We start from the raw sequence: 24,330 nt of genomic DNA, 5'->3' as shown, positions 1-24,330 counted from the left end.
TCTTGAGCTTGCCTAGCTCCACGGCCACGACTAGCTCCACGTCCACGACTACGTCTCCCGTCCATATATATGTTTTCCCTCTCTCTTTTCTTTTCTTTTTCCCCAAAAGGTAATTTAGTAAATAAACACAGTAAATTGACTACAGTAACAAATTCTAGCATTCCAAATACACAAATAAATATATACGCACATAACACGCCATATCAAGAAGACGGATAAGCAAATACACAAATACATATCAAGTTGGACAGATAACCATGTACACACAGGTATACTAACGTCATGTAGTAACAATATACAGGTAAATCAAAAGGAAAAGGTGAAGTCGTCCCAGTATCAGCCCGTCCGGTCTCTCACGTCACTTACTATCCAAACTAGATGTCCCTGACCTCTTGTGCTCATTCTAGTCAGACAAAGCCTGTTCATGTTCCCAAAATGCAAGTCTCAAATCCTTAGCAGCGCCGCAACTCTAGAGTACTCAGGCACGAGAATTCGAAATAAGATAATTCACATCTCGAGCTGCAGTCCCAAGAGTAAACAATCTACAATCGGAATTCCTGCCTGACATACCTATCTATGGTCCTCAGATACCATGAGAAATATTTAAGGCCTATAACATTCGCAATTCATAGCTTCACTTAGTCCCTCATACTTATTCACCACTTAGTCCAGGGTCACTCCGCGCAGAGACCACGCGAAGCAACTATAGGTTTTCTCCCTCAATCGCTTAACTTTCAGGTCAAATCGAATCCCACAGTCCGGCATCCTAAACTTCAAGCCTAGGATACACTACAGAGATCTGAAACCAAAGCTCTGATACCAACTGTGACGGCCCCACCTCCCCTTAGGGCGTACCCCAGGGTTCGGCGGGTCGCCTGCCCAGCTCTCGCCGGGACTCAGTCGTTCACTACAGTCCTCAATTAAAATCGGAATAAATCACAAGAATAAATAGGGCAGCGATCCAAACTTAAAGCGGAACTTATATATATTGCCATCCCAAAAGAGAGTATAAAGATCGAATATACAAAGGTTCTCAATCCTTCATACGTCCAGCCCGTGCCAAACACTAGGGCGAGAACCATTACAAAGAATAACAAAAGAACTAGACTAGGCTAGTCTATGCTCTCATCCTGCTCGCCGTCCCCTGTTAAGGAAAACAAAACTAAAGGGGTGAGCTAAAAGCTCAGTGAGGTTCCGAACACATAGTCAGATAGTCAATTCAATACGTTAAACATGGAGTATCAATAATTCAAGAAATTTTTACAATGGAAAGCGATAGTAACACATTCATTAAAAGGATACGAGCTCACATGGAACTATTCGTTCGTTCGTTCGTTCCCCTGACATTTTCCCTTATTCCTCCAATTATTTGAAAATTTCCTTTTTGGGAAGTAAAACCCTCGTGCTTTCGTTCGTTCATTCATCCCCTTCCGGACGTTGACCGGACTCCACCCATCCGGACGTGGCCGGACTACAAGGTAATACTCGAGTATACCAAACGTTCACCCAGGTCACCAAATCGCCCGACCGAGTCCGCTTCTGGCTCGAGTCGATCGGCAACAAGGGCAAGGGCCCAGTTCAGCTAAAAAGGCTTACATTCATGCGCAACTAGTATTTCAACATTTAATCATTGAAAATTTCATGTTTCATTTAGCTCGAGCGCGGTAAAGTACACGTTCGCCTAGAAAACTCGTTTTGGAAATCCTTGAAAGCACTTAACACATTATCAAACAAGAACACAAGTCATGAAGTCAAGAAAAATATAGCAAACAAGGAACACTCACCTATGTAAGCAAAACAACGGGTAAAATATCCTTCCGGATATTATCCTCAGTCACCGAGAAAACCTAAATTAAACGAGAAAGAATATTACAGATCATCTAGCACAACAATTAGGTGCAATCAAAGAAACTCGACAATTATTGAGTAGAACGTACAAAAAGACTTTAAAGTGAAACGAGGACATTTGGACCGGTGTACAAAAATAACTAGGGTTTCATAGACCAAACGTAAGTATACCAGTTCAAATAGAAACTTAGTACTCGAGCGAAAATTTGGGCAGCATGCCCTTTGTATTTTCCTATTTTCCAGCCATTTATGGCTTCATCCTTACTCAATCAAACCCAAGGTTATCCATAACACAATTTTATTTCAATAGCCATTCCGTAGGCTCAAAACAAGACAAGAACAAAAATTAAGCTAATATCGAGTGCGGAAATGAAGTTTACAAAAGACAGTTTTGACGGGCTCTTGCGGAATGGGCACATCCGAGGCTACACTTATCGGATTGAGGTGCAACTTACACCCTTTCGAAGCTAAGACACAGGGCTCCAATGTTCATGAAGATCACTTAGTCCAATTTCCAGTGTAACCTAATCAAATTCCCAATTCACATAACCTAATTCCAACTAATCGGCTATTTAACCGTACTGCATTCAAATGGCCATATCTCAGTCTACCAAGGTCCGTTTAAGGTGTTCTTGGTGGCGTTGAAAAGATAAAACATAGTACTAAAACTTTCATGTTTTGGAAAATGGCTAAATTCGTACGTATTATGGCAAATAAACACAGCCAAAAGACTGAACTGTCTACGCGGAACACTGAAATGTAATCTAGGGCAGCGAGGGTATTTTGTCTTTTCATAGGCTACGTTCCTTCGATTGGGATGAAATTTTGTAGGAAACTATAAAATACCATTCTCTACAACTTTTATGTTTTATGCCAAGCCTAATTCAGCCTTTAACCGCACGAACTGGAACCGGACAGAACAGGGTGAAATTTTTTCCAGAAATCTGGAATTTTTGGTTTCAATGATAATTTTCTTCATTTCTTGCTTCACTTGCTACCAAAGCCCCCCTATACAATCTTGGATACAACATATATTAACCATACATCAAGTTTGGCAGCAATTCATCAAACCCTAATTCATGTATCCACAAGAAAAAATAACACCCAAGACATGATAACAACCATTATTCACCACAAATTTGAGATGCTAAGCTAATTTAAACAAGATTAAGAGTAAGAATTGGGAAAATCATCATCCTTACCTTGCTTAGTGTCTACCAAGAGCAACCCTAGCTTTCCCCTTCAAAAATTCACCAACACCTCACTAAACCAACACTCAAAGATAACTTTAATCGGTTTACTTTCTTTGTTTCCTCACTTGGTGACTAGATTTCAAGAAAAAATGGTGAACTCTCTCTTGGGTTTTTTCTCTCTCTCTCTCTCTCGGCCAAGACCAGAAAAAAATGAAGAAGAAAGATGGCTGAAATGAAGGATAAAAAGGCAAGAAAAAAAATTAATCAAGGAGCCATGAGGTGGTGACACTTGGCACCACCAAAGCCATGCAAATTTTTCTCTCTCTCCCTTGCATTTTTGACCACAATTTCGGTCAAAGACAGGTGGAAATGAGGGGATATTTTGCTCAAATATCAATGAGCTCATGTGGTAAGAAAGTGGCGGTCCAGTGGTGCATTCAATCGGTAGTGCGCGGTACACGTCGGTTCGCACCGTTTTTCCTTAAATCACATGTACTAGGGTTTTTTTCTTCCCAATCACTAACTTTTTATCATGGTTCCTAATCACATATTATTTCTCACCTAAAAGTCACTCTTAATCACCAAATTTGAATCCTTGCTCCGTACCGAAAAATCATCCTTCGGAAAATCGCGAAAACCCTAACTTGCTCCAACTGAAAACGAAAAGTGAAACCCTACTTTCTAGATTCATTTGCACTTATTGGGGAATGATTAGGTAGTAGGGCTATAATAAATGAATAATTTCTAAATAAAAAGGCATTTTTGAGAAAAATATAAGAAATTTGCGAGTCCTCACAGCAACCGTTCCTGAAGGTTATGTGCATTTTGTACACGGCGTAATTCTGTTTGCACATCGTGTAACTTATTTTTAACAACGTGTAATTCTAAAATAAAATTTTGTAGGTCCCACAGATATTGTTAAAAATGAGATACAAGATAAAATCTGGACCGTACAAATTTTTTTGACCAAATCATGACCGTGAACTGTCAAGAACGATTGATTGTTCCTGCTCCTCTTCCAAACCTCTAGGTGTCTTAATTGTGCGCTTTCATCCGTCTTGGGATTCAGAGAACATGGAAAGCTTTAGCCAGACAAATGTTCATAGAAATTTGTACCTGGGAAAACGATATTCTCTGGCGTTATACTGCAGTATTTGAATCTTGAGTGCATTGTTTTGCTAAGGGCATGATACGATCTGGTCACGAGGTCGGGTAGAAGTGCTAACTATTTGTTTTACAATAATAACATTCAACATTCTAGTTCAGCAAGTTTTATTTCTGCTCAAGTTTATGCTGAGACGCTAATTGATCAAGGACAAGTTAGTGAACTCAAACCCTGGTGATTGCAATTTAGTAAAATACATTAACAAAGATATTAAAATCTTCCCTGGAAAGTTTTTGATGCATGACAAACTTCTAGATTTTCTCAAAATTTCAAGAATGTTCTCTTCAATTCCTCGCTCAAATATTTAGCTAGGGACAGAATTGACGCTGAGAAAACATTTCCCCACCATTCGGTACACTACTACTCCAACTCTAGCGCCATGGGAAGGAGGATCAGAATGTATAATGTCAACATCGAAAAGCTTCCTAGCCATCTTGAAAAATGCAGACTCCTTCTTCCACCTCTTTAAATGAGCCATCACAAAGGCAACCCTTTTCTTCTTGCTGCCGTCATCATTCCCCAACAAGAAGAACCTCAGGGTCTTAATCAAGGGCTTGTAGAGGTGATCATGATACACTACATCAGACCCCAGTATCAAATCATACTCCTTCCCAACAGCTTTCATGTCTTCATCCACTCCCCAGGAAAGCCCCGCTATGTTAACTTTTGCACCTTGGTTGACTTGAAGAAGTTTGGAGTTAGCCTCCACATTGAAATGCAGATTGCATAGCACATGAGGGAGGTCTGTGACAGTGACATTAGCAGAGAGAAGAGCAGCAGCTGCAATCCCAACAAGACCGGTGCCAGAGCCCAGCTCCAGGATGTTGAGGGGACGGTCTTCTTGGGCTTTAAATAAGGTGGAAAGTGGGTTGGGGATGGTGGATTGAGAGGAGTGGGTATCAAGGAGGGTGACGAGAGTGGTTGCAGCAGGCCAGAGCTGAAAAGAGAGGCCTTGAGAAGGGAGTTGTCTGATGAGTAGGTGGGAGTTGACAGAGTGGAGGTAGTAGTTATTTTGGTCAAGAAGTTGTTGACTAGTTATTCCAGCTTTGGATGATGATAATGGGCTCTGATTCTGGTGGTCTTCTTCTGATTCTGGTTTTGGTGGTTGGCATGTAGGGGCGAGCAGCATTATGGATGTGAAGGGGTTTATGTCATCATCATCATCATCGGCTAGGATGGTAGCAGCCATGGTTGATTAGCGGCTGCTTCAGGTCTTGATGATCAAAGGATTCTATTTCGGGGAATGGCTACTAAAAGGGTAAAATACAGAAAATCCCCGTGTGAATTGGTCAAAGGTCATGAACTCCCATATCGTTCAACAACACCCAAATAAACTCCTTGTGCTTTGGACTGATGTGAAATTTGAAATGAGAAGACAGTGCCATTTCTGTGCACATAGTAAAAGGAAACGGAAATCAGACACTGTTTTAGCAGTACCAATTGAACCATTCAGAACCTAATCAGAGGAAAATACAAGAAACAAGCCTCTAAGATGAAACTTAGACAATGATGCCAAAAACGACAAAACTTATTGACAAGAAAGAATAAAAATTCAGAATTCAGAAAATGGCTTAAATCAAATATGTCTTATCCAGTGGCTGGTACGCCTATCTTTGACCATTCAGAATTCATTGTATAAGTCTATAAGACTAGTTTGGAGTTTGACAAAAGTCAATTATTTTCCTCACTTCAATTGGTGGTACCTTCTGACATGAACAAGATTAGATTCATAAAAAACATAGCCAGATCAGAACCGGACTAAAAAGCCATAATAACATGGATAAAATAACAAAAACACCATTCGGAAACTGAACTGAGTTTCAGCAAATTCACTATAAGATGAGTTTCTGAATGTTATAAATTTTGCTAAAGAAAAGTTACAAAAAGCAAATAAAGTGATCTTGAGCTTAAAAGGCAGGAAAAAAAATGAAGACAAAAGAGTTATAGATGCAGAAGTAATATTTCCTTTGCAAAGGAGTATTGTCAGTTTTACTCAATGATTCAAGTAAACATCATCTGATGGTACCAAATAAGCAACTCAAAGGATTTCAAACCAGACAAGAGGAGTGATCAGTTTGGATTTTCCTTAAAACAACGCGCAAGTTCGTAAAACAACCTCAGAGCACTCCACATAATTTAGCAAACTTAGCAATGTACAAAGAAAATAACAAGATTTCAGTAATTTAGAGAGCAAAAAAGTTTAATAGAGACCAAAATGACCCAAGAATATTGATCATGTCAGATTTAAAATCTACTTTGAACCAACTTTAGAAGGTTTATCGTAGCAACTACAATTGCTGAAAGAACACAGCAAAAAAAAAATGTGTCTGTCTAAGGAAAAAGCTCAAAAAACTGGATTTTTAAGTATGGCATTACCTTTTGTAACCAAAAGCACGCTGAAAATCAGACTCAAACAATTCAAGTAGATTTCTATCTTGACTGGGGTGGGCACAAACATATCTATTGAAATACATAGAAATCAAGCTTGAGAAAAGCTCATAGAATCACCCTTACATAGAAGACAGAGGATCATTGGGAATGACAGGTACATTAGCCAAAGACACATGGATTAACAAATGTCATCTTGTACGAATTGAACTTTAATAGTGTGTCAAGATCAACATAGCATTCAAAAGAAGTTCTTGCCAAGAACACATTAATCATATTTTGTGGTATTCATGGATAGTAAATATCAATATATTATCACTTCTAGTTGTCACAAAGTGCAAAAAAATTCCATTTCCTTTACTTCATTAATGGTTTCTTCCCGGTTTTTCAGAATCCTTAAAACTTGATATAGGAATAAATTTAAAATGTGCCCTTCAAGAAACCAAAGTCAAACAAAAGCTACCCTTCCTGGTCTACATATTAATCCAATCCACATAAGCTTTTGTTTTTTTACACTTTACATTTCCTTTCCTCTTTAGTTGACAAGAGAACAAGTCTAGATATAAATGCTACTTCAGTAGAATGCTTGACAAGCTTTTCAAGCAGTTAATTATCTCAATCCTTGTCTCCTAAATGAATTCATTTATTAAACAAGTTTAGTTATTTCATTGCATCAGTTGAATGATAGAGTTCAAGGATAGGGATAACGATATGACCCAAGAACAAGAGCGACAGAAATTATATAAAAAGGCTTTAGTTAATGCTATATTAAAAACTGTAAATATACATAACAAATAATCACAATCTATTCAATAATAGTATATAGCTTTAAGATATTCTCTCTTTAGCTATCAAGATCAACCATCAAATTAACCTAAATATTAACAGATGTTGCTGTTGCAGAAGATGACCAATTGAAACTCTCCTATCAGGTTAGATACATATGGTAGACATATCCACGTGCTAAAATTAATACTTATTGAGCGCACAAAATACAAATCTGCCTAGCAGCAGAAAGAAAGCACTAGTTCAATCAAGAACTGTTTTCTACCTTCTAGTAAGGTTTAAAAAAACTAAATGATGCTGCAACTTTGATATTGAATTTGATCACATCAGGAAAAAGATCTACTTATTATTATCATTATTATTTTTTGTTTATAGCTTGTGATCCTATTAATTGTAATGTGCCAATCTACATAAAGGAGTTGAAAAATTGCAACTAGGTGATATCTTATATAAATAGCTCTCTCACTGAAAAGACCTGATCAACGAAATTAGAAAGGATGGAATAAACATTGTATTTGTGATGCACTGTAAAAACCATTCCACATTAATATTTTAATCCCATGATAACTGCAATTAATACTAAAAGATTTATCTGCAAATGGATCAAAGTTCAATGGACAGCTGAGAAATCATCAAAGCAGCAATATGACCGAGAAAGAGTTTGGTAGAAGATGAAAAAATTTCTCTGCCATAAGAGGGGGGAAAAAAGAAAAAAGATCTCCCACTAGGACCATTATGTTTGTGGCCTTTAATAGGATCCATGTGTTTTCAGCATGTGCCTTTAGCATTAAATCCAGGGATTCTAAATGCCAAAGGAAACCTAAATTTGAAGAACTAATCAAGCTATTTCCAGCACGCATACTATATCAGAATATTCCACAAGTTTGTTCAGTGGCCACAGAATAAGCCAAAAGACTGCCAACAAAAACATACAATTATAAGAGCTTCAAGAAACATACAATGTAAAGTACAACTATGCATTTTCTATGTTTTCCAGATTACAAGGCAGCCTCCATGAACATAATTCAAAAAGAATCATGAATTAGCACCATAAAAACACAACAACTGGCTTTGGTAATCCAAAGCTGGCTTTGGAGAACAGTGCCTTATCTTCTTGATAACCCAGAGCAGGCTTTGGTTCAAGCCAGATAGAAATTCGGTAAGGCTGTTACAGTATTATGTTCATGTAAAACCTGACAAAGTCTAGTAAATCCAATGAGCCACAAAGACCAATTTTATGGAAAATATTACCATGGAAGGATACAATGCACAAATGGACTTCAACAAAACAACAGAAAATGAAACTAATTATGCAATTAGCTATCAACTACAGTCCAAAATTCAAATTTCAGCAACCATAATCAAATTTAAACTATATAATTCAAAAACCTTCAAATAAAAGAAAAAACGAAACCTATAATTGAAATGGTACTCTAAAACCCAACTTGAACAGAAAAAATTTGACAAAAAAATCACAAAAGTAGTTAAAAAAAAAACAAGTGGTACTGCTAATAGAAACACAACCCTATTTGACAACTTCAATTCAACGAAACAAGTTAGAAAAGAGTAGGAATACACCTTCAAGTTTGGGGAAAAATTCTTTGTTTCATTTACTTTGCACAATTGATAAAACACCACCAGAAAGATGATGTCCTTGATTCTTGAAAAAAAAAATGAAGAAGTTACCGATAATGATTGGAGTTCTTATGATGTCCTTCAACCATAAGTATAGTGAATCCTCACAAAATTTTTAGAAGAAAAAATATGAAAAATTTTGAAATTAAAAAAATAAACAAAGAAAAGTTCCCAATCCAGGTAAAATCAATTACCGTTCAAGATAAACGCACCACTGATGGCAGAGTTGAAAATCCAAAGGATGTTGCTGCCGAATAGATCTGATAATTAATTTGGAAAAAATAGGGGAAAAACTCTTATGAGGAACAAAATATAGGGAAAATAAGGTTACTAGTAGACAACCTACCACCGGAGATTGGATAGGTAGGTAGTTGTTGACGGGGAAAGAGCGACGGTAAGAGCTCCTTTGAGAGGAAATGAGAGCATTGAGTCTGAAGGGTTCGGTTTAGGGATCTTTTTTTTTATTTTTATTTTTAAATCCCTAAGAGTGGTGTTAATGAGAGGGTTAACGATATTTGATAGTGGAGCGATGGGTGGGGAATCACAAAGGCGTTTTTTAATTACTTTCATTCCCATCGATTAAATCCCATAGTAGCTAAAAAAGCATTATGAATGGGTTTCATCATACAGTTTGTTCAAGCGTTCTTCATGTTTGCAGTTGGCATTCACCTTGCTAATGTTTTTCAAAGGTTGGACGAAGGCAAAAATATTTAACCCTAGCACTTCGACCACAAAAAAAAAAAAGAAGGGGAATAAAGGATATACTACAAATGTTTTGAAACTCGGATCGTTGATTGAACCAGTAAAATGTTCGGATCGAAATTCAACCGATTGAATCGGTTCAATTATGGTTCAATAAATTTTTTATAAAAAAATTTATATAAATATATATATATGTGTACAAAATAAGACGTACATTGAACTAATTTAAGATTCTATATGATGAAAAGTTTAATATTTTTAAAGAACTTGGATTTTTAAAAATAAAAATTTTTAAAATTATAAGTTGAAACAAATAAATTTCATCTCAATTTTAATTGAATTTACCAAAAAAATAATCTTATATCCGACCTAAAAATACCACTGTAAGAATCGAAGACAACCTAAGAGGGGGGTGAATTAGCTTAATTAAAAACTAACAAAATTATGAGACCCTTTTTGGTTAAATATGAAATTTACCCTCTTTTGTAGATGACCACACAAAGGAACAAATAATGAGAAAACACGAATGCTCGTGAGTAGAAGAGATGAGCACTTTAAATTGCAAGATAGTAAATGAAAGAGATAGAATAGCAAACCAGATTTCAAACTCCTCTTGAATTTCAATATCACTTTATAAAGCAAACTTCTTCAAGTTGATCAATTACAACCAATCATTGTGTACAACGGAAGAATCACTTCCTCCTTGCCCAAGCCACAATTAGTCAAGTTAGGAAGTTTTACAATCACTCGGATACCCTCACAGAGCTACACTATTGAAATAATTTTCTCACACAAGAAAAGCTTCTATGAAACTTATGCAACTAAAAGTACAAATCTTCCTTGAAGAGTATTTTCTTGCTACAATCACTCTTGATATGATGTAATCTCAATGTGCAAAGTTGTACTGAAGTAGTTGACTTTGCTCAATTTATATGAGGTTGAAAAGTTCATTCATTAATGAGTCCAACGGATAGAAAGCAGCTGAAAAGTCAACTATCCGTTGGTAGTGTCGGACGTCCGGTAGTTCTGTTTTTTGCGTCCCACAACAGGCAGTGAGCAAAAGAGTTTTTCTTCAATTCTTTCGGACGTCCAGTACCAACAATTCTTTTGCGTCCGAAGTGATTCATTGTTTATCGACGTCCGGTGCTTTAATGTTTTGCGTCCGATCGAGGTGGGTGAGCTAGAGGGAATGCTCATATCCTTTCGGACGTCCGATAGTGAAGTTCTTCATGCGTCCGAAGTTGAGCAATGATTATCGGACGTCCAATCCAAGCTTTATGAGCGTCCGACAGCTTTCAGTGCTCATTTGTCTCTATCAACATGAACTTAATGTTTGAGCCTGATTTGCAATATTGTTGAAAAGATCTTTGATGAGATATTAGTAACATCCATTTGTTTTGTAAATATCAAAAGTAATGGACAATGATTAACAATCTCCCCTTTTTTTATGATGAAAAACAATGGATGGAAGAGAGAGAAAAAATTGAATTAAAAAGAAACTCCCCCTCACTTGATGCATCCAAACGATTTGTAAGTAGTTTACTCCCCCTCAGAATAACTCCCCCTCACGCATTTACCAGATTACACTCCCTGACCTCTTAAATCCATTCTCTCCCCCTTTTTGTCATCATTAATTGATATAGCAACCAATAGCATCAGTTCAGTTAATGTAAGCCAGTTAATCCAGAAATCATATATTGAGGATTTACCAATAATACCCAGCATCATTGCAAACAGAACAGTAGAAATACAGTTGACAGGCACAACAATGCAGCAAGCATAGATATACCAACCATTCAGCACTTATAGATCCAGAAGCAAACAGAGTTTACCAAATACAGATTATCCACAAAAGTAACTAGAAATGATCAAAATAGGAAAGGTTAACCAAATAACAAACCAACAAAGATAACCAAATAGCAGAATTCTGAGTACAGAGTACTTGAAATGTTTAAATGCAAAAGATGCTAATGTCCACTATGAAGTGCTATCTTAAAAATGAAGTGCAAATTCCTAAGGGTGGCTAGATGGTGATCTTGGACGATCCATGTCGTCTCCTAGTTAGGCGAAATTGAGCAAGATCCACTTCTTCTTCTTCAATCTCCTCATCATCATTACTGTCTTCAGTTGCTGGAGCATTTCCCTTATCCTTTGGCTGAGAACTGGAAGCATGAACTTCTGGATGGATTCAGTATGTGAAGTGTGTTCAGTTGGCTCATTTTCTTGAGGGATAGGGGGCACAAGCAAGTTCCTTTTGGTAGTGAAGGAGGCTTGTTGCGCAGGTGATATGGTCATCATCAGACCATCCTCAAGAAGAAAAATATGCTGTCAGAGATCCTTAAGTAGGGAGATGACCTCAGAGTTAGATGAAGAGGGCCTAGTGGATGACCTTCTAGGATGAATAGTAAAGGATGAGACAAACATGGACTAATCTCGAGGAGTTCTAGGGATGACAGGAGTTTCATGACGACTCTTAGTCCTATTTTTCGAAACAGTTTTCTTGTAGCACCAATGACCCTAAAAAAATCTCATATTTTTCCTTTCAAAATAAGTCTTGGAGAAAACAGTTGAGGCACTTTCATTTGGCAATTTGCCAATGAAGGGAATTTTAAAATGAACAAAGATTGGGGTAAAAAATCTTTCATAGGAAAGTTTGCTATGGCTATCAGTGCTGATTTTGAGTAAGAATTTGCACATAACAATGCCGAAATCAATTCAAATTTTTTCAAGAAAGTAATAAAACAGGTAAAGCTCCATTTTATTGGCATCAGTCCTATGACCATCAGTAGGAACCAATAGATTTAATATTATAGAAAAGATGATCAAATTTTGGGGACTGAAATCCTCCAATCTTGCCTCAACAGGAGTGTTAAAATGTGTTTGAAAATAAGTCATCAGTTTTGCAACATGAAATGATAGTAGGCAGAAGGAAATTCCTCATACGAGAAAAAGTTTACAATTTTTCCTTTAAAATCATTTCAATTTTGGTTTTCAGAACAGTGTTGACAATGTCAGAATTTAATTCTATATCAACAGAATTTACTCGTGAGACTAGATCAGTGTGGGATCTACCCTTCCATATCCCATATTTGAGGGTTTTTTCCTATCTAATCATGCAAATGTACTAGCCTAGTTCTAATTCTTAAATGGGAATGCAAGTCTAATGTCATATTTTCATACAAAGGGGTAAGGAACATACATATAAGGGGAAATATGGAATAGGGGATATAAATAAAAGGGAATACGGGATAAAGGATGTACATATATATAAGAAAAGTGTCATGCAACATGGTAAAAACCCTAAAAAGTGAAAAACATGCATGAGATGAAGTAACCTTATCACACAATTATGATCTAACGGGTGAAGGGCTCATAAGGGTCTAGCGTTGGACTAGTCCATGTCTATGAGTCCTCACTAGCATTAGACTAGTGGAAAATCGGAAAAGGAAACCACGACTAGCGTTGAACTAGTGTGATGACAGCATACATTAATTATAACTAACTAATCATGTAAAACATAATAAAAGCATGTAAACACATAATATCACATAAACACATAACACATAATCATGATATTTAGATGCAAGGTCCTGAAAAAGCAGATAACACGTAACACATAAGCATGGACAACACACAAGCAATTAAAGCAAATAAAATCCTAACTATTACACTTGGGGCCCTAACTACAATCTAAGGGGGGAAATGAAATGAAATAAACCTAACTATTACATATTCTATCTAAATACAGGTCTTGAACCTCCTAACTATTACAACTTGGCATTTAAATGCCTTTCAAATGATCAAAATTGAACTAAAATAAATATACAAAATTAAAACAAAGAAAGCGAATAAATAAATAACTGAAATGAAAACATTCAAAAGGCATGTAATTAAGCACATAAAGTCACATAGGGGCACATAGGGTCAAGTAAAAATCAAAATAGGGGGTAAAGTGTACCTCCCTTGGATTGGTGCCTTAATGAAATGAAATTACTTATTTACCCTCCAAAAACAAAGAAAAGATCAAGGCATCACTTTAATTAACAAATAATCACATAAAATGAAAATAAACAGGAAATTGAATCACTCAAAGTATAATGTTCAGGAAATTAAAACAAATAGTGATTTGATTGCAAAAATTAAAGAATTTTGAGGGGTCTATTTATTATCATTACAAGAATTAAGGGTCTAAAAGGAAATAAATTAAAATTAGGGACTTAAGGTGAAACCTGCCAATCAAATGATAAAATTCATAAGAAATGAATAAAAACCCCATTTTTTACAATTAAATGACAAAAATTCAAACATTCCACTAAAAATTCAAATCAAAACTATAAGTCTAGAAAAAGTTATTACACCTACAAATTCATTCTAAAGTTATGAATAATCTATCCCAACCATCATATTAAAACATACTCTGAAAGTTAAAACTTGAAAAGGACGAGATTGATGAATTTATGCGATTAGTTGGGCCATAGTAGAACAAAAGGGAACTTGAATGGTTAGAATGTAACTTTTCTGAAATTTCCATGCATGCAAACGAATGCCATGCTTTCTTTTCTTCTGCTATTTTCTACTGCAAGTTCACAGCTCCAACTCTCGCAAATGACATGCCAAAAAATTGCACAAAAGCTCATTGTTTATCAACCTAACTCACACACATATCCACTCATCAATCAACTGAGAGGATCCAGGCCAGGAAAGCGAGAATACACAGGAAATGCAACAAAGAAAACCTTAACAGCTTTTCGTACCAAGAGTCTCGAGACAATAATCCAAGTACAAACCGAAAGGACATGAAATCCAAGTCAAATTATGCAGCTAACGCTTTTTATTTCAAAACCACCTCCCAAGATACACAAGACAAATAAAAGAAACAATGGCAAACGAAATCATCCAAGAACAAGAATGAAAAGGCAGCGGGATGAGCTCATCAGAATAGCGACAAAAAAATTTGGCTGTTCGTGCATTTTCTTATCAAAAACCTCTTTTCGTACGCTGGTTTCTTGAGCTGCGATTTCTGGGTTTTGAGTGCAATCTTTTTCGTCTAAACATTGCTAACAACTCAACCAACAACAACTTGGATTGAAGTGATGAAATGACCAAACATTCTTTCTTCCTTTTGCACGCAAAAATTCAAAGGCCAAAAACATGCAAATGTCGAGAAGGTTTCTGCAACCTCCCTGATGCTTTGAAACTCTACCAAACCTCAGACGTTATCAACAATTTCAAGTAGGAAAACAACCTCAGATAATACCGTATTGTTCATACAAGAGCACAAACATTAGCATGTGGAAAATTTTTGCAAGTTCCTAGCTCATTCCAAAAGGTTTACACCAATTCTGGATTATTCTATAGAAGCTTACTTATTTGACTAACACTCGCACATGCTTTGTATCATGCAAAGAAAAACAGCAATTAAAGTCCCACTTCTCGATAAACCAAACCAAAATCTCTCAATCAAGCTCTTTGAGCAATCAGCAAAACAACTACTGGAGCCAATGAACAAACAAGAGAAAGAAACATGGATACAGCAAACATCGAAAACCTTTTCTGCATTTCCAGCCGCAGCTTTTGCTGCAACTTCCCTTGATGCTTTTAAGTTCATGCACCAGTTATTGATAACACCAGAAAACAAACTCAAATCTTTGTTAATCTTACTATGAAACCCACGAAAGACCATAGTGAGCACCCACGAAAGAAAGTAATGTCTGAGTAAAACAAAACTTGCAAATCCAGATTCATTCAAAACTTTCTATGCATTTCTGAATTCATCATCAACATATAGATAGTTCGAATCAGTCCCAAACTAAAAGGAAATGCATCTTATACCTGTTACTGCTAAGAAACCAACATAAAAAATTTACCCGAACCAAACAAAAGGGCAGAGATATCCACGAAGACAGCACCAGAAAACCAACTTGCTGAAATTGCATGCCATTTGTTTCTGATTTTTCGTTCATCATGCCTACGGTCATGAACTCAAACAAGAAACCATGACACAACCTTACAGAATATCTAGATTTCTGCCCCAAAACCCCAGTCTAAACTCACCAAATCTTCTACCAGATTCACATAGATGACGTATGTGGAGGAAAACAGAAATAGGTGTAAAGGAAGAAGCTTCAGTACGACACAAATCAAGCAAACTATGAACAGACCAAGTAAAAGATATTACCTTTATCCTTTTGAAAGGCAAATCTGTGAGGACCCGTAATTTTTTTAATTTCTAGGTTTTATTTTCTTTTAATTGCATGCTTTTCCACCTTTTATTTATTCGAAAAAATTGTGAAAATAAATTTTATGAGTAAATATAGTTTTTAAATGATTTTTCAAGTATCGGTTAGTTTTTGAGTAATTAAGAGCGTATACCGGACGTGCGACCCGTTAGTGCGGAAATTTCGGTAAAATTCGGCCAATTAGGTTAAGTTGTGTATACCGGGTTTAATTTATCAGGTGTTAAGAGATAATTAGAAGTTACCTAGATGGATTAGTATAGGAGAGACAAAAGGATAATTATCAACCAAAAGGGTGACAAGTGTCACATTGTGATTTAATCTTGGACTTTGACCACTATTCATGTACTTTACTAATATCCCAAAAATTGATAAAAAATCCTCATTTTCTTCACTCTTGTGGCCGAGCTCTTCAAGGGAGAAAAGAAAGAAAAGCTTCAACCTTCAACTTCCATTTCTTGCACAAATCTTGCAATCCAACCGATTAATCTTGAGATTACTCCATAAAAACCCTTAAGTGAGTGGTTGTGAGGTGTTTAGTGGAGTTGTTTGGAAGGCTAAGGTGATTAGTTGCTCCCTCTCTTGTGTTGCTAAGGTGAGTAGTGAAGGAACCCCTCTCCTCCATCTAATGATGTTTAATTCATGATTGGTGGTGGTATAAGATGCAATTTTATGGATTATATCTTGATTTTTGGTTGAATTGGTGAAGTTTTATAATTATTGGTGATATTTCTGTTTTCATATGAATATGATTATGTGATCATGTATGATGATTGGAAATGATAGTTAAGAAAGCTAGAAGGTGGAAAAGTGGTCAATTGCAAGCAATTTTTGTTTTGGAAAGAAAATTGGAAAGTTAGGGTTTCTTTGATGTACATTCTGCCTGGCACTGTAGCTCATAGTTAGAGGCTAAATTGGCCTTGGATTAAAACATGAAAGTTGTAGGGAATGATATTTTAGATATGGCTACAAAATTTCAGGTCAATCGGAGCAACGTAGCTTGTGAAAAGACGGAATTACCCTTGCTACCTTGTTTCTACCCGAATTTGAGAATTGCTTCTGTACTGGGTTATTTTGGTTGGGAATGCTTCGGAATTAGTTGTTGAGGCCTTCTAATGAATTGTAGCCCTGTTTCTTAGCTTTGGATGGCTTTAGAATTACTGGATTTGGACTTAGGTAGCCTGATTTATGATGTTTGCACCATAATGCGATTTGTGAATCTGTTTTTGCGGTTCTGGTGTAGTATATTGCATTTTTGACCTAGTTACACTCGAAACTGGGCTGAGTGACCTTCTGCAACATTGTAGCCCTATCTCTTAGCTTCAAAACGGTGCCTCTTTCACCTCCATCCGATAATCTTAGTGCCATTGGTACCAAAACCGCAAAATGATGTCAAAAACTATTTTTTTTTGGGTTAACACTTAACTCCATTTCCGGATTTTTCTGGTTTCCTCTAATGCTTATGTATGCTTATGGAACCCTATTTCGGTAGTATTTGGCATTGGTTTATGACTTGAAATCGAGGCTTATTGTGCTTATTAGAATATTTTAGGGCTTGACTTTCCTTTCCGGTCATTTTCCTCGCTAAATTTTGTACGGGAATGACTTTAAGCCTAGTGAACGGCTTTTGGAAATGAGATTATTTTTGTACGAGATGTTGAGACTGATTTGAGGAAATAATGAAGCCATGACGGCTGGAAAGTAAGCAAATTTAGGGGAAATGCTGTCCAATTTTCTAGGCCGTTTGGTTCCTTTAAGTTTGAATTGCCTTTTGGTAGAAATGAAGGACTTTTGGGTTGTTTGAGCCTAGGTCTTCATGTTACCTTTTCGTTTCCAAAAAATCATGTTTTGCACCCTTGCATTAGTAATTATTTGGCGAGGCATACGACTGGTAGTCGAGCCTCACATGTGCATTCTGTATACTCGATTTTTGACAGTGGAACCTTCAATTGATTATTTTAGGGTTTCTTGGCGATTAAAGCCAATCTGAAGTGAAAACTTTTGAAGTATCTGTACTTGAACCGGTGAGTGTACCACTCCCCTCACTTGTTGTTGTTTAACTCGGTTTCTGTACATGCAATCTGTGATATGAACGACTGAACTATCTGTTTATTCTGTTTGAGACGAGGGTGTGCTTTATCACACTCGTTCTCTTGTCTGTTCATATGCCAATTTTGAGTGCGTATCTGAATCTGCTATCTGTATCTGTATCTGTTCTGACGTCGTTTGGAAGCTTGTATCCAACGGCCTTTCTGGGACCTCTGAGCTCAACCCCTGTGGCTAGTTACTCGAGTCGGGCCGGCAAGGGCCTGGTCGATTAGATAACGAACCACGGTAGTCTGTTTTGGGATCTTTGGGTATTGAGACCCTTGATTCCGGTATACTCGAGTATTACCATTTCTGATCTGATTGGATTTCGGGCCCGGTGGGGGTATGTGAGGTGGAAGGAATCAAAGAAAGTGGAGTCTACGGTATTGGTTACTTCTGTAACGTTGACGGAGTGTCAACTGTTATTTCGATCAAGTTTCGGTGAAGCAAATGGGAATTTGGCTCCTGAGAGCCACCTGTATCCTTCCTATTTGAATAATTGGTTTCTTTACTTTACATCTGGCATGTGTACCTGATTTGTTAAATGTTTGTATGCCATGATTTTACTGCTATATGTCTGGTACCTCATTGAGCGCAAGCTCACCCCTTTCTGTTCCTTTTATTTTCCTTACAGGAAAATAAATCCTTTTGGACTGGATTTGATAGTTGGTTGCCGAATTGAGCTAGATGGACATATCTTTTGTATAGCTCATTGATTGAAACCCTAAATGTATTTTTGGGTCCGTTTCTCTTTTGATTTGGCAAACCGTACATGTATCAACTTTTGAATATTTTTGTATGCCACTTTGGATTGTATATGCTTAATTTTTTATGTTTGGTTGGATTTTGACGTGTCGGTTACAATTCATGGCCGACTCCGTTTTCGTTTTTTTTTTTATTTTGTGATTGTGACTTGTTTATGCGCGTTTGTATGTTCCGAACGTATTAGATCGCTCTAAACTGAACCGTTAGTCCTGGCGAGAGCTGGGCAGGCAGTCCGCTAACCCTTTGGTTCGCCTTAGGGGAAGGTGGGGCTGTCACAAAATCAAGGTCCAGGATGATCGAAGAACAAGATCTTTGCTCAGCCTGAAAGTCCTATCTTTCTGGTTCTGCCACTCTCGTTCTTTCCCGCAGCTGCCTCTCCTTGTTTCCTTTTCTTGGCTTCAGCCGAAAACTCCTCTCGAAGCCTCTCCCTTTTTGCTTTTCTTCCACTATTTTCCTTTCTCCCTCATCAGAATCTCTCTTTCCCAGCTTTTCTTTCTACCCGTAACCTCCTTCAATCTCCTCTCACAGCCTTTTTCCTCTCAATTTTCTGGTTCTCTCGGTCTATCCCTCTTACTCTCCTGTTTCTCTCGGTTTTCTCTAGCCGTCCCTCTCTTACTCTCCTGTTACTCTTTTCTCTCACTCTAGCCGCCACCCCCTGTTCTCTTCTACCCTCGGTTCCCTTTGCTTCCTTATATAGTAATTGAGGACTCCCAAAACCCTCAGTTCAAGGGCTCCGATAGAATCTCATTGCTGTGGCTTACCTCTCGAACCCTTGGATTAGTTTTCCATCTAGATTCTTCTTAGTTCTTAGATGCAAGTCAGGTGGTTAGGGATTAAGATGATCCGATGGTGAAGAAAAATGAAGGAAAGAAATGGTGGAAAAAGGATTGGAGCTGAGCTGCCTTTGTACTTCACATTTCATGTTTCTGATACGAAACCAATGAAATGTTTGGCCCTCGTGAACCCCACGCGCGCGTGGCCTTGCTTCCTTTTTTTTTCCAATTTTTAACATGATTTTTCTCAAGAAAAAACAAAAATAAATTAAAAATAAAATGAACAAAAATTATGAATAAAAATGAATAAAATAAAATGATGAAATTTTGCTGTCTACAGCTTGCTCCTCTTTGTCTGAGTTTCGAAGAGACTCGAGACAAAGACGTAGACACCAAGTACTTACTTGTATTCTGCCATGAACTGAAACATGAAAAGGTCAGCGGGATAACACCCGGTCTTGCCGAAGTTGGTGGGATAAAACCCGATCCCAACATTGATATGAACGATCAGTGGGATAAAACCCAATCCTGTCGAGGTTGGTGGGATAAAACCCCAAGACCAACATGATATGAACGGTCAGTGGGATAAAACCCGGTCTTGTCGAGATTGGTGGGATATAACCCGATCCCAACATTCCATTGGTCAGCGGGATAAAATCCGAACCTGCCATTCCATTAGTCAGTGGGATAATACCCGATCCTACCATTCAATTGGTCAGTGGGATAATACCTGAACCAACCGTACCATTAATCAGTGGGATAATACCAGAGCCTGCCATAGCATCGGCCAATGGATAATATCCGAACCGCCATTCCATTGGTCAGTGGGATAATACCTGAACCAACCGTACCATCGATCAGTGGGATAATACCCGAGCCTGCCATAGCATCGGCCAGTGGATAATATCCGAACCGCCATTCAATTGGTCAGTGGGATAATACCCGAACCTGCCATTCATTATCCACGAACCTGCCATTCAATTGGTTAGTGGAATAGTACCCGAACATGCCATTCCATTGGTCAGTGGGGAACCTGCCATTCCATTGGTCAGTGGGATAATACCCAATCCTGCCATTTAATTCCAACATCATAGAACAGTCAATGGGATACTCCCAAGCCTACCGAAATTCCAACTCCAACTAAGATTTCAATTCGATAAAACGGTTAGTGGTATACTCCCAAGCCTACCGAGTCCTTCCAAATCCAATGCCGAAATTTTCAAATCCAATACGATAAAACGGTCAGTAGGATATTCCCAAACCTGCCGATATCTTTCCCAATCCAACTCGATAAAACGGTTAGTGGGATACTCCCAACCCTACCGAAATTCCAACTCCAACTGAGATTCCAACTCAATAAAATGGTTAGTGGGATACAACCCAAGCCTGTCGAGATTCTTCAACAAGAAATTAAATTTGTTTTGTCAAGAAGGGGGGTAGAAGGGTGTGCGGCGGATGCTTAGATTTCACCAATACGAAATTAAATTTGATTTTCAAGAAGAGGGATAGAAGGGTGCACGGCGAACGCTGAACTTCACCAACAGGAAATTAAATTAAACATTAAATTTGATCTTGCCAAGAAGGGGGGATAGAAGGGTGCGCGGCGGACGCTAAGACTTCACCAACAGGAAATTAAATTAAACATTAAATTTGATCTTGCCAAGAAGGAGGGATAGAAGGGTGCGCGGCAGACGCTGAGACTTTACCAACAAGAAATTAAATTTGATTTTAAATTTGTCAAGAAGGGGAGATAGAAGGGTGCGCGGCGGACGCTGAGACTTCGCCAACAATAAATTAAGCTTGATTTGATTTTTGATTTGATTTTTGACCTTTTTTTTTGGGAGAATCTTTTCAAAAATAATTTGCCCCAATTTTGACCAATTATTGTGCCCCGATCCTTCAATTTTGCATTATGGCATGGTTGCTCCTCCTTAAAGATTTGATTCACCTCTTCCTCGGTCGGAACCCTTCAATTCTTGGGTGACATTCCACAATCATATAAAATTTGCCCCAGTATGTTGCTATTGGACCATTGGACCTACAAAAAATAGAAATAATCGTAATGATAGATAATGCCACCACCATCCGATCAATCTTGCTTTTAAGAAATGTGTAAACATAAGTACTTGGGCGTTTTTCCTCGATGTAGCGAAAACTTAACTTTACTCTGTGAACTGTGTCAAATTTCCTCAACTTCCAATACTACCAAGACCCTTGGTATCCAGCCAATCATAGGGGTTGCCGTTTGATAAATTCTTGACCCAATTTCGCTCCTCGAATTACATCACATCTTCTTGACTTCTAATGCTAATAAGACACTTGGTATCCAGGTAATTCCAATAAATCATAGGGATTGCCATTGGATAAATCCAAAGAGATAAATGAGACCATGAAACAAATGAAAGAATATTCTATTTACACAACAATGGTGAAAATCTCCGTAATTTGAAAATAATCATTCATTTTGAAAGAAAATTAATTTAAGAAAAATGAACCTGTTAACTTAAAATTTTACGTGTGATGAACCAAAACACTTTGATTCTCGAACAAAATGCCACATTTGACCCTTTGGATATCACTCCTCCAGATTTCAATGCTTGGCAATAAAACCACAATGTGAAGAGAGATTCTAATGAACAGAGTCTCCAGCCATTCCATTCCAAGCTCACTTTCTCCTTATAAACCCTACCTTAGCGCCTTTTCGGGTTTTCACTAAGGTTGCCCCCGTCCTTTTTTATTTTTTCATTTTATTTTTTTCTCATTTCTCATTTTTCTTTCTTTTTTTTTCACTTTTTCTTTCTTTTTCCTTTCAAAGGTACCCTTTCAGATTTTCACTAATGAACCAATCCTGCCGATAGCCTTTATCAACTCAGAAATGTGTTTTAAGAAATGATGGCATCAGTGCAACAACCCTTCCCTTGCAAAATTGGTGAAAATGTATTGACATCATTTGCCATATGATTTAGAAAATTTCCTAAAAGAGGTGATGCAAAGAACGGAAGTCAGGACTTTCAGTTTTTTGTAATGTGGTCAGGTGAGGTGCCAAGAAAAAGTTAAGGCTTGAAGGCGGATTTCAAAAGTGGTTAGATCATCTGAGGTCGCATCTTCATATTAACCCTACTAAAATTGCCCCAATTTATTCTCAACTGTGGTTCTTTTTTATTTTCTTTCCTTTTTTTCATCATTCCATTCATCTTTTAAAATGTTCACAATTTGCCCCACCTTATTTTTTAACTGAGGTTCTCTCTTTTTCATTTTCTCTTTTCTCCTTTTTGTTCATCCATCTTTTGAAATTTTCAAAATTTACCCCAGTCTATTTTTAACTGAGATTTTCTTTTGTTTATTTCCTTTCGTTCTTCTATTATTTTTCATCTCTTGAAACTTTTCTTTTCAACTCAAACTTGCCCCAGTGTGGGGTTTGCGATCCTCAGGGGTTGCCAAATGAAATAATTTATTCTGAAGGTTCAAAAGGGATAACTATGGATAGAATGTTTAATTGGAAAGGAAAAATGCCTGACTTTCATTCCATTCTCCACATTAACCCTGAAAGAAAACTTTCATTTATCATAAGGAGAATTTCTTACGCATATCCGAATTGACCAGCTGAGGAAAAAATTTGTCCATTTCACTTCTGTGAGAACGAGTGCACCACCAGGCAATACCTTTTGACAATAAAAGAATCTTGCCAATTTGGGGCGAACTTTCTCTTTTGGCCTCATCTTGCACCGACAAAAGTTACCTGAATAGTCATGATTTGACCCTTTTATGGTAAACACGGCCAATCCTTTTGACCATGACAGACTGCATTTAGCTGCTTTTTATCAAGTAACCATTGATTTCTATTTTAGTAATCTTGACCTCAATTCGGCTTGAGTTTCTCTTTATACCATTCGGGCCTCTTTGAAATATTTTCGAATGTCTCCTAATTACTCCTTTCATTTTGAAATTCAAATTCACATTCGTGAGATATCGAAATTTCTACCATCAAATTTCAGAACAGTGATATCCAAAGGGTTAGAGGATTTTATTCATGGCTATCTGAAAAGAATGCATAAGTAACACAGTATATATAAAACTGTACATTTTATTGAATTTCAAGATAAAGACCAAACTTAATAGCATGTTACTTTTTAAACAAGACGTGTCTTCAAAAGCCATTTGATTGAAAATTATTTACAAAAACATAGTTAAACCAAAGACACTTGCATGAATGGATTTCAACCAAAGACAACTCCCCATATTTATCGAAATTCCCTTCAAGAGGGAGGGATCTCACTGGTTCGAAACTTTCAAGTTTCCTCATTGGAGGTAAATGCCTCAAATGCATCCTTGTGTTTGGGAAAGGGATTCGTGCTTATGCTCGGTCCTTGTTCACCATTTTTCCTTAGCACTAGATCTCCGGCTTCGATCATATCCTGGATTTTATGTTTCAATGCCCTACAATCATTGGTAGAATGCCCGATAGTTCCAGATTGATAAGCGCAGACGGCTTGAGGATCATAATTGCGGGAAAACCCTTTAAGATAGATTTTGGGAGGCATAACACCAATTTTTCCTGTAGCTTTGAGTTGCTCGTACAATTGATCGATGGGTCAGCCCAAGTTGGTGAAGAGTCGATATAGGGTTGGGTTTCTGATTTTTCTGTTTAAAGGATAAGTTCGGTTGTTGGGTTGAGTAGGGTTTGGATTATAAGGAGGGCGAAGTCGAGTTTGAAGATTGGATTTAAAGATTGGGACAGGTAGTATAGATGG

General features: G+C 37.3%; 1 protein-coding gene across 8 annotated transcripts; it reads right to left on the bottom strand.

Annotated features, from left to right (window-relative positions):
• Positions 1 to 4,365: 4,365 nt before the first annotated feature.
• LOC113755104 (protein-lysine methyltransferase METTL21E) lies at positions 4,366 to 9,617 on the bottom strand. Of its 8 annotated transcripts, none has more exons than XM_027299169.1 (3): positions 9,210 to 9,581; positions 9,067 to 9,118; positions 4,366 to 5,593 (listed from the first exon to the last, which is right to left on the bottom strand). In XM_027299169.1, the coding sequence occupies exon 3, from the start codon at positions 5,393 to 5,395 to the stop codon at positions 4,511 to 4,513; it is 885 nt and encodes a 294-aa protein (XP_027154970.1). In that variant the 5' UTR covers positions 5,396 to 5,593; positions 9,067 to 9,118; positions 9,210 to 9,581; the 3' UTR covers positions 4,366 to 4,510. The 8 variants fall into 8 exon arrangements, 7 of the variants coding, with proteins under 7 accessions (XP_027154970.1, XP_027154971.1, XP_027154974.1 ...); XM_027299170.1 differs by lacking the exon at positions 9,067 to 9,118 and adding an exon at positions 8,959 to 9,040; XM_027299173.1 differs by lacking the exon at positions 9,067 to 9,118 and having other exon boundaries at positions 9,210 to 9,262; positions 9,347 to 9,581.
• Between the last annotated feature and the right edge of the window lie 14,713 nt (positions 9,618 to 24,330).

Source organism: Coffea eugenioides, unplaced genomic scaffold (assembly GCF_003713205.1).
Source record: "Coffea eugenioides isolate CCC68of unplaced genomic scaffold, Ceug_1.0 ScVebR1_119;HRSCAF=520, whole genome shotgun sequence".
NCBI classification, from domain to species: domain Eukaryota; kingdom Viridiplantae; phylum Streptophyta; class Magnoliopsida; order Gentianales; family Rubiaceae; genus Coffea; species Coffea eugenioides.
Note: the sequence above shows the minus strand (reverse complement) of the source record. Positions and strands in the feature narration are given on the sequence as shown.

Coding starts and splice junctions, on each gene's coding strand:
- LOC113755104 (XM_027299169.1), bottom strand. CDS start 5,395: ATGGCTGCTACCATCCTAGCCGATGATGATGATGATGACATAAACCCC.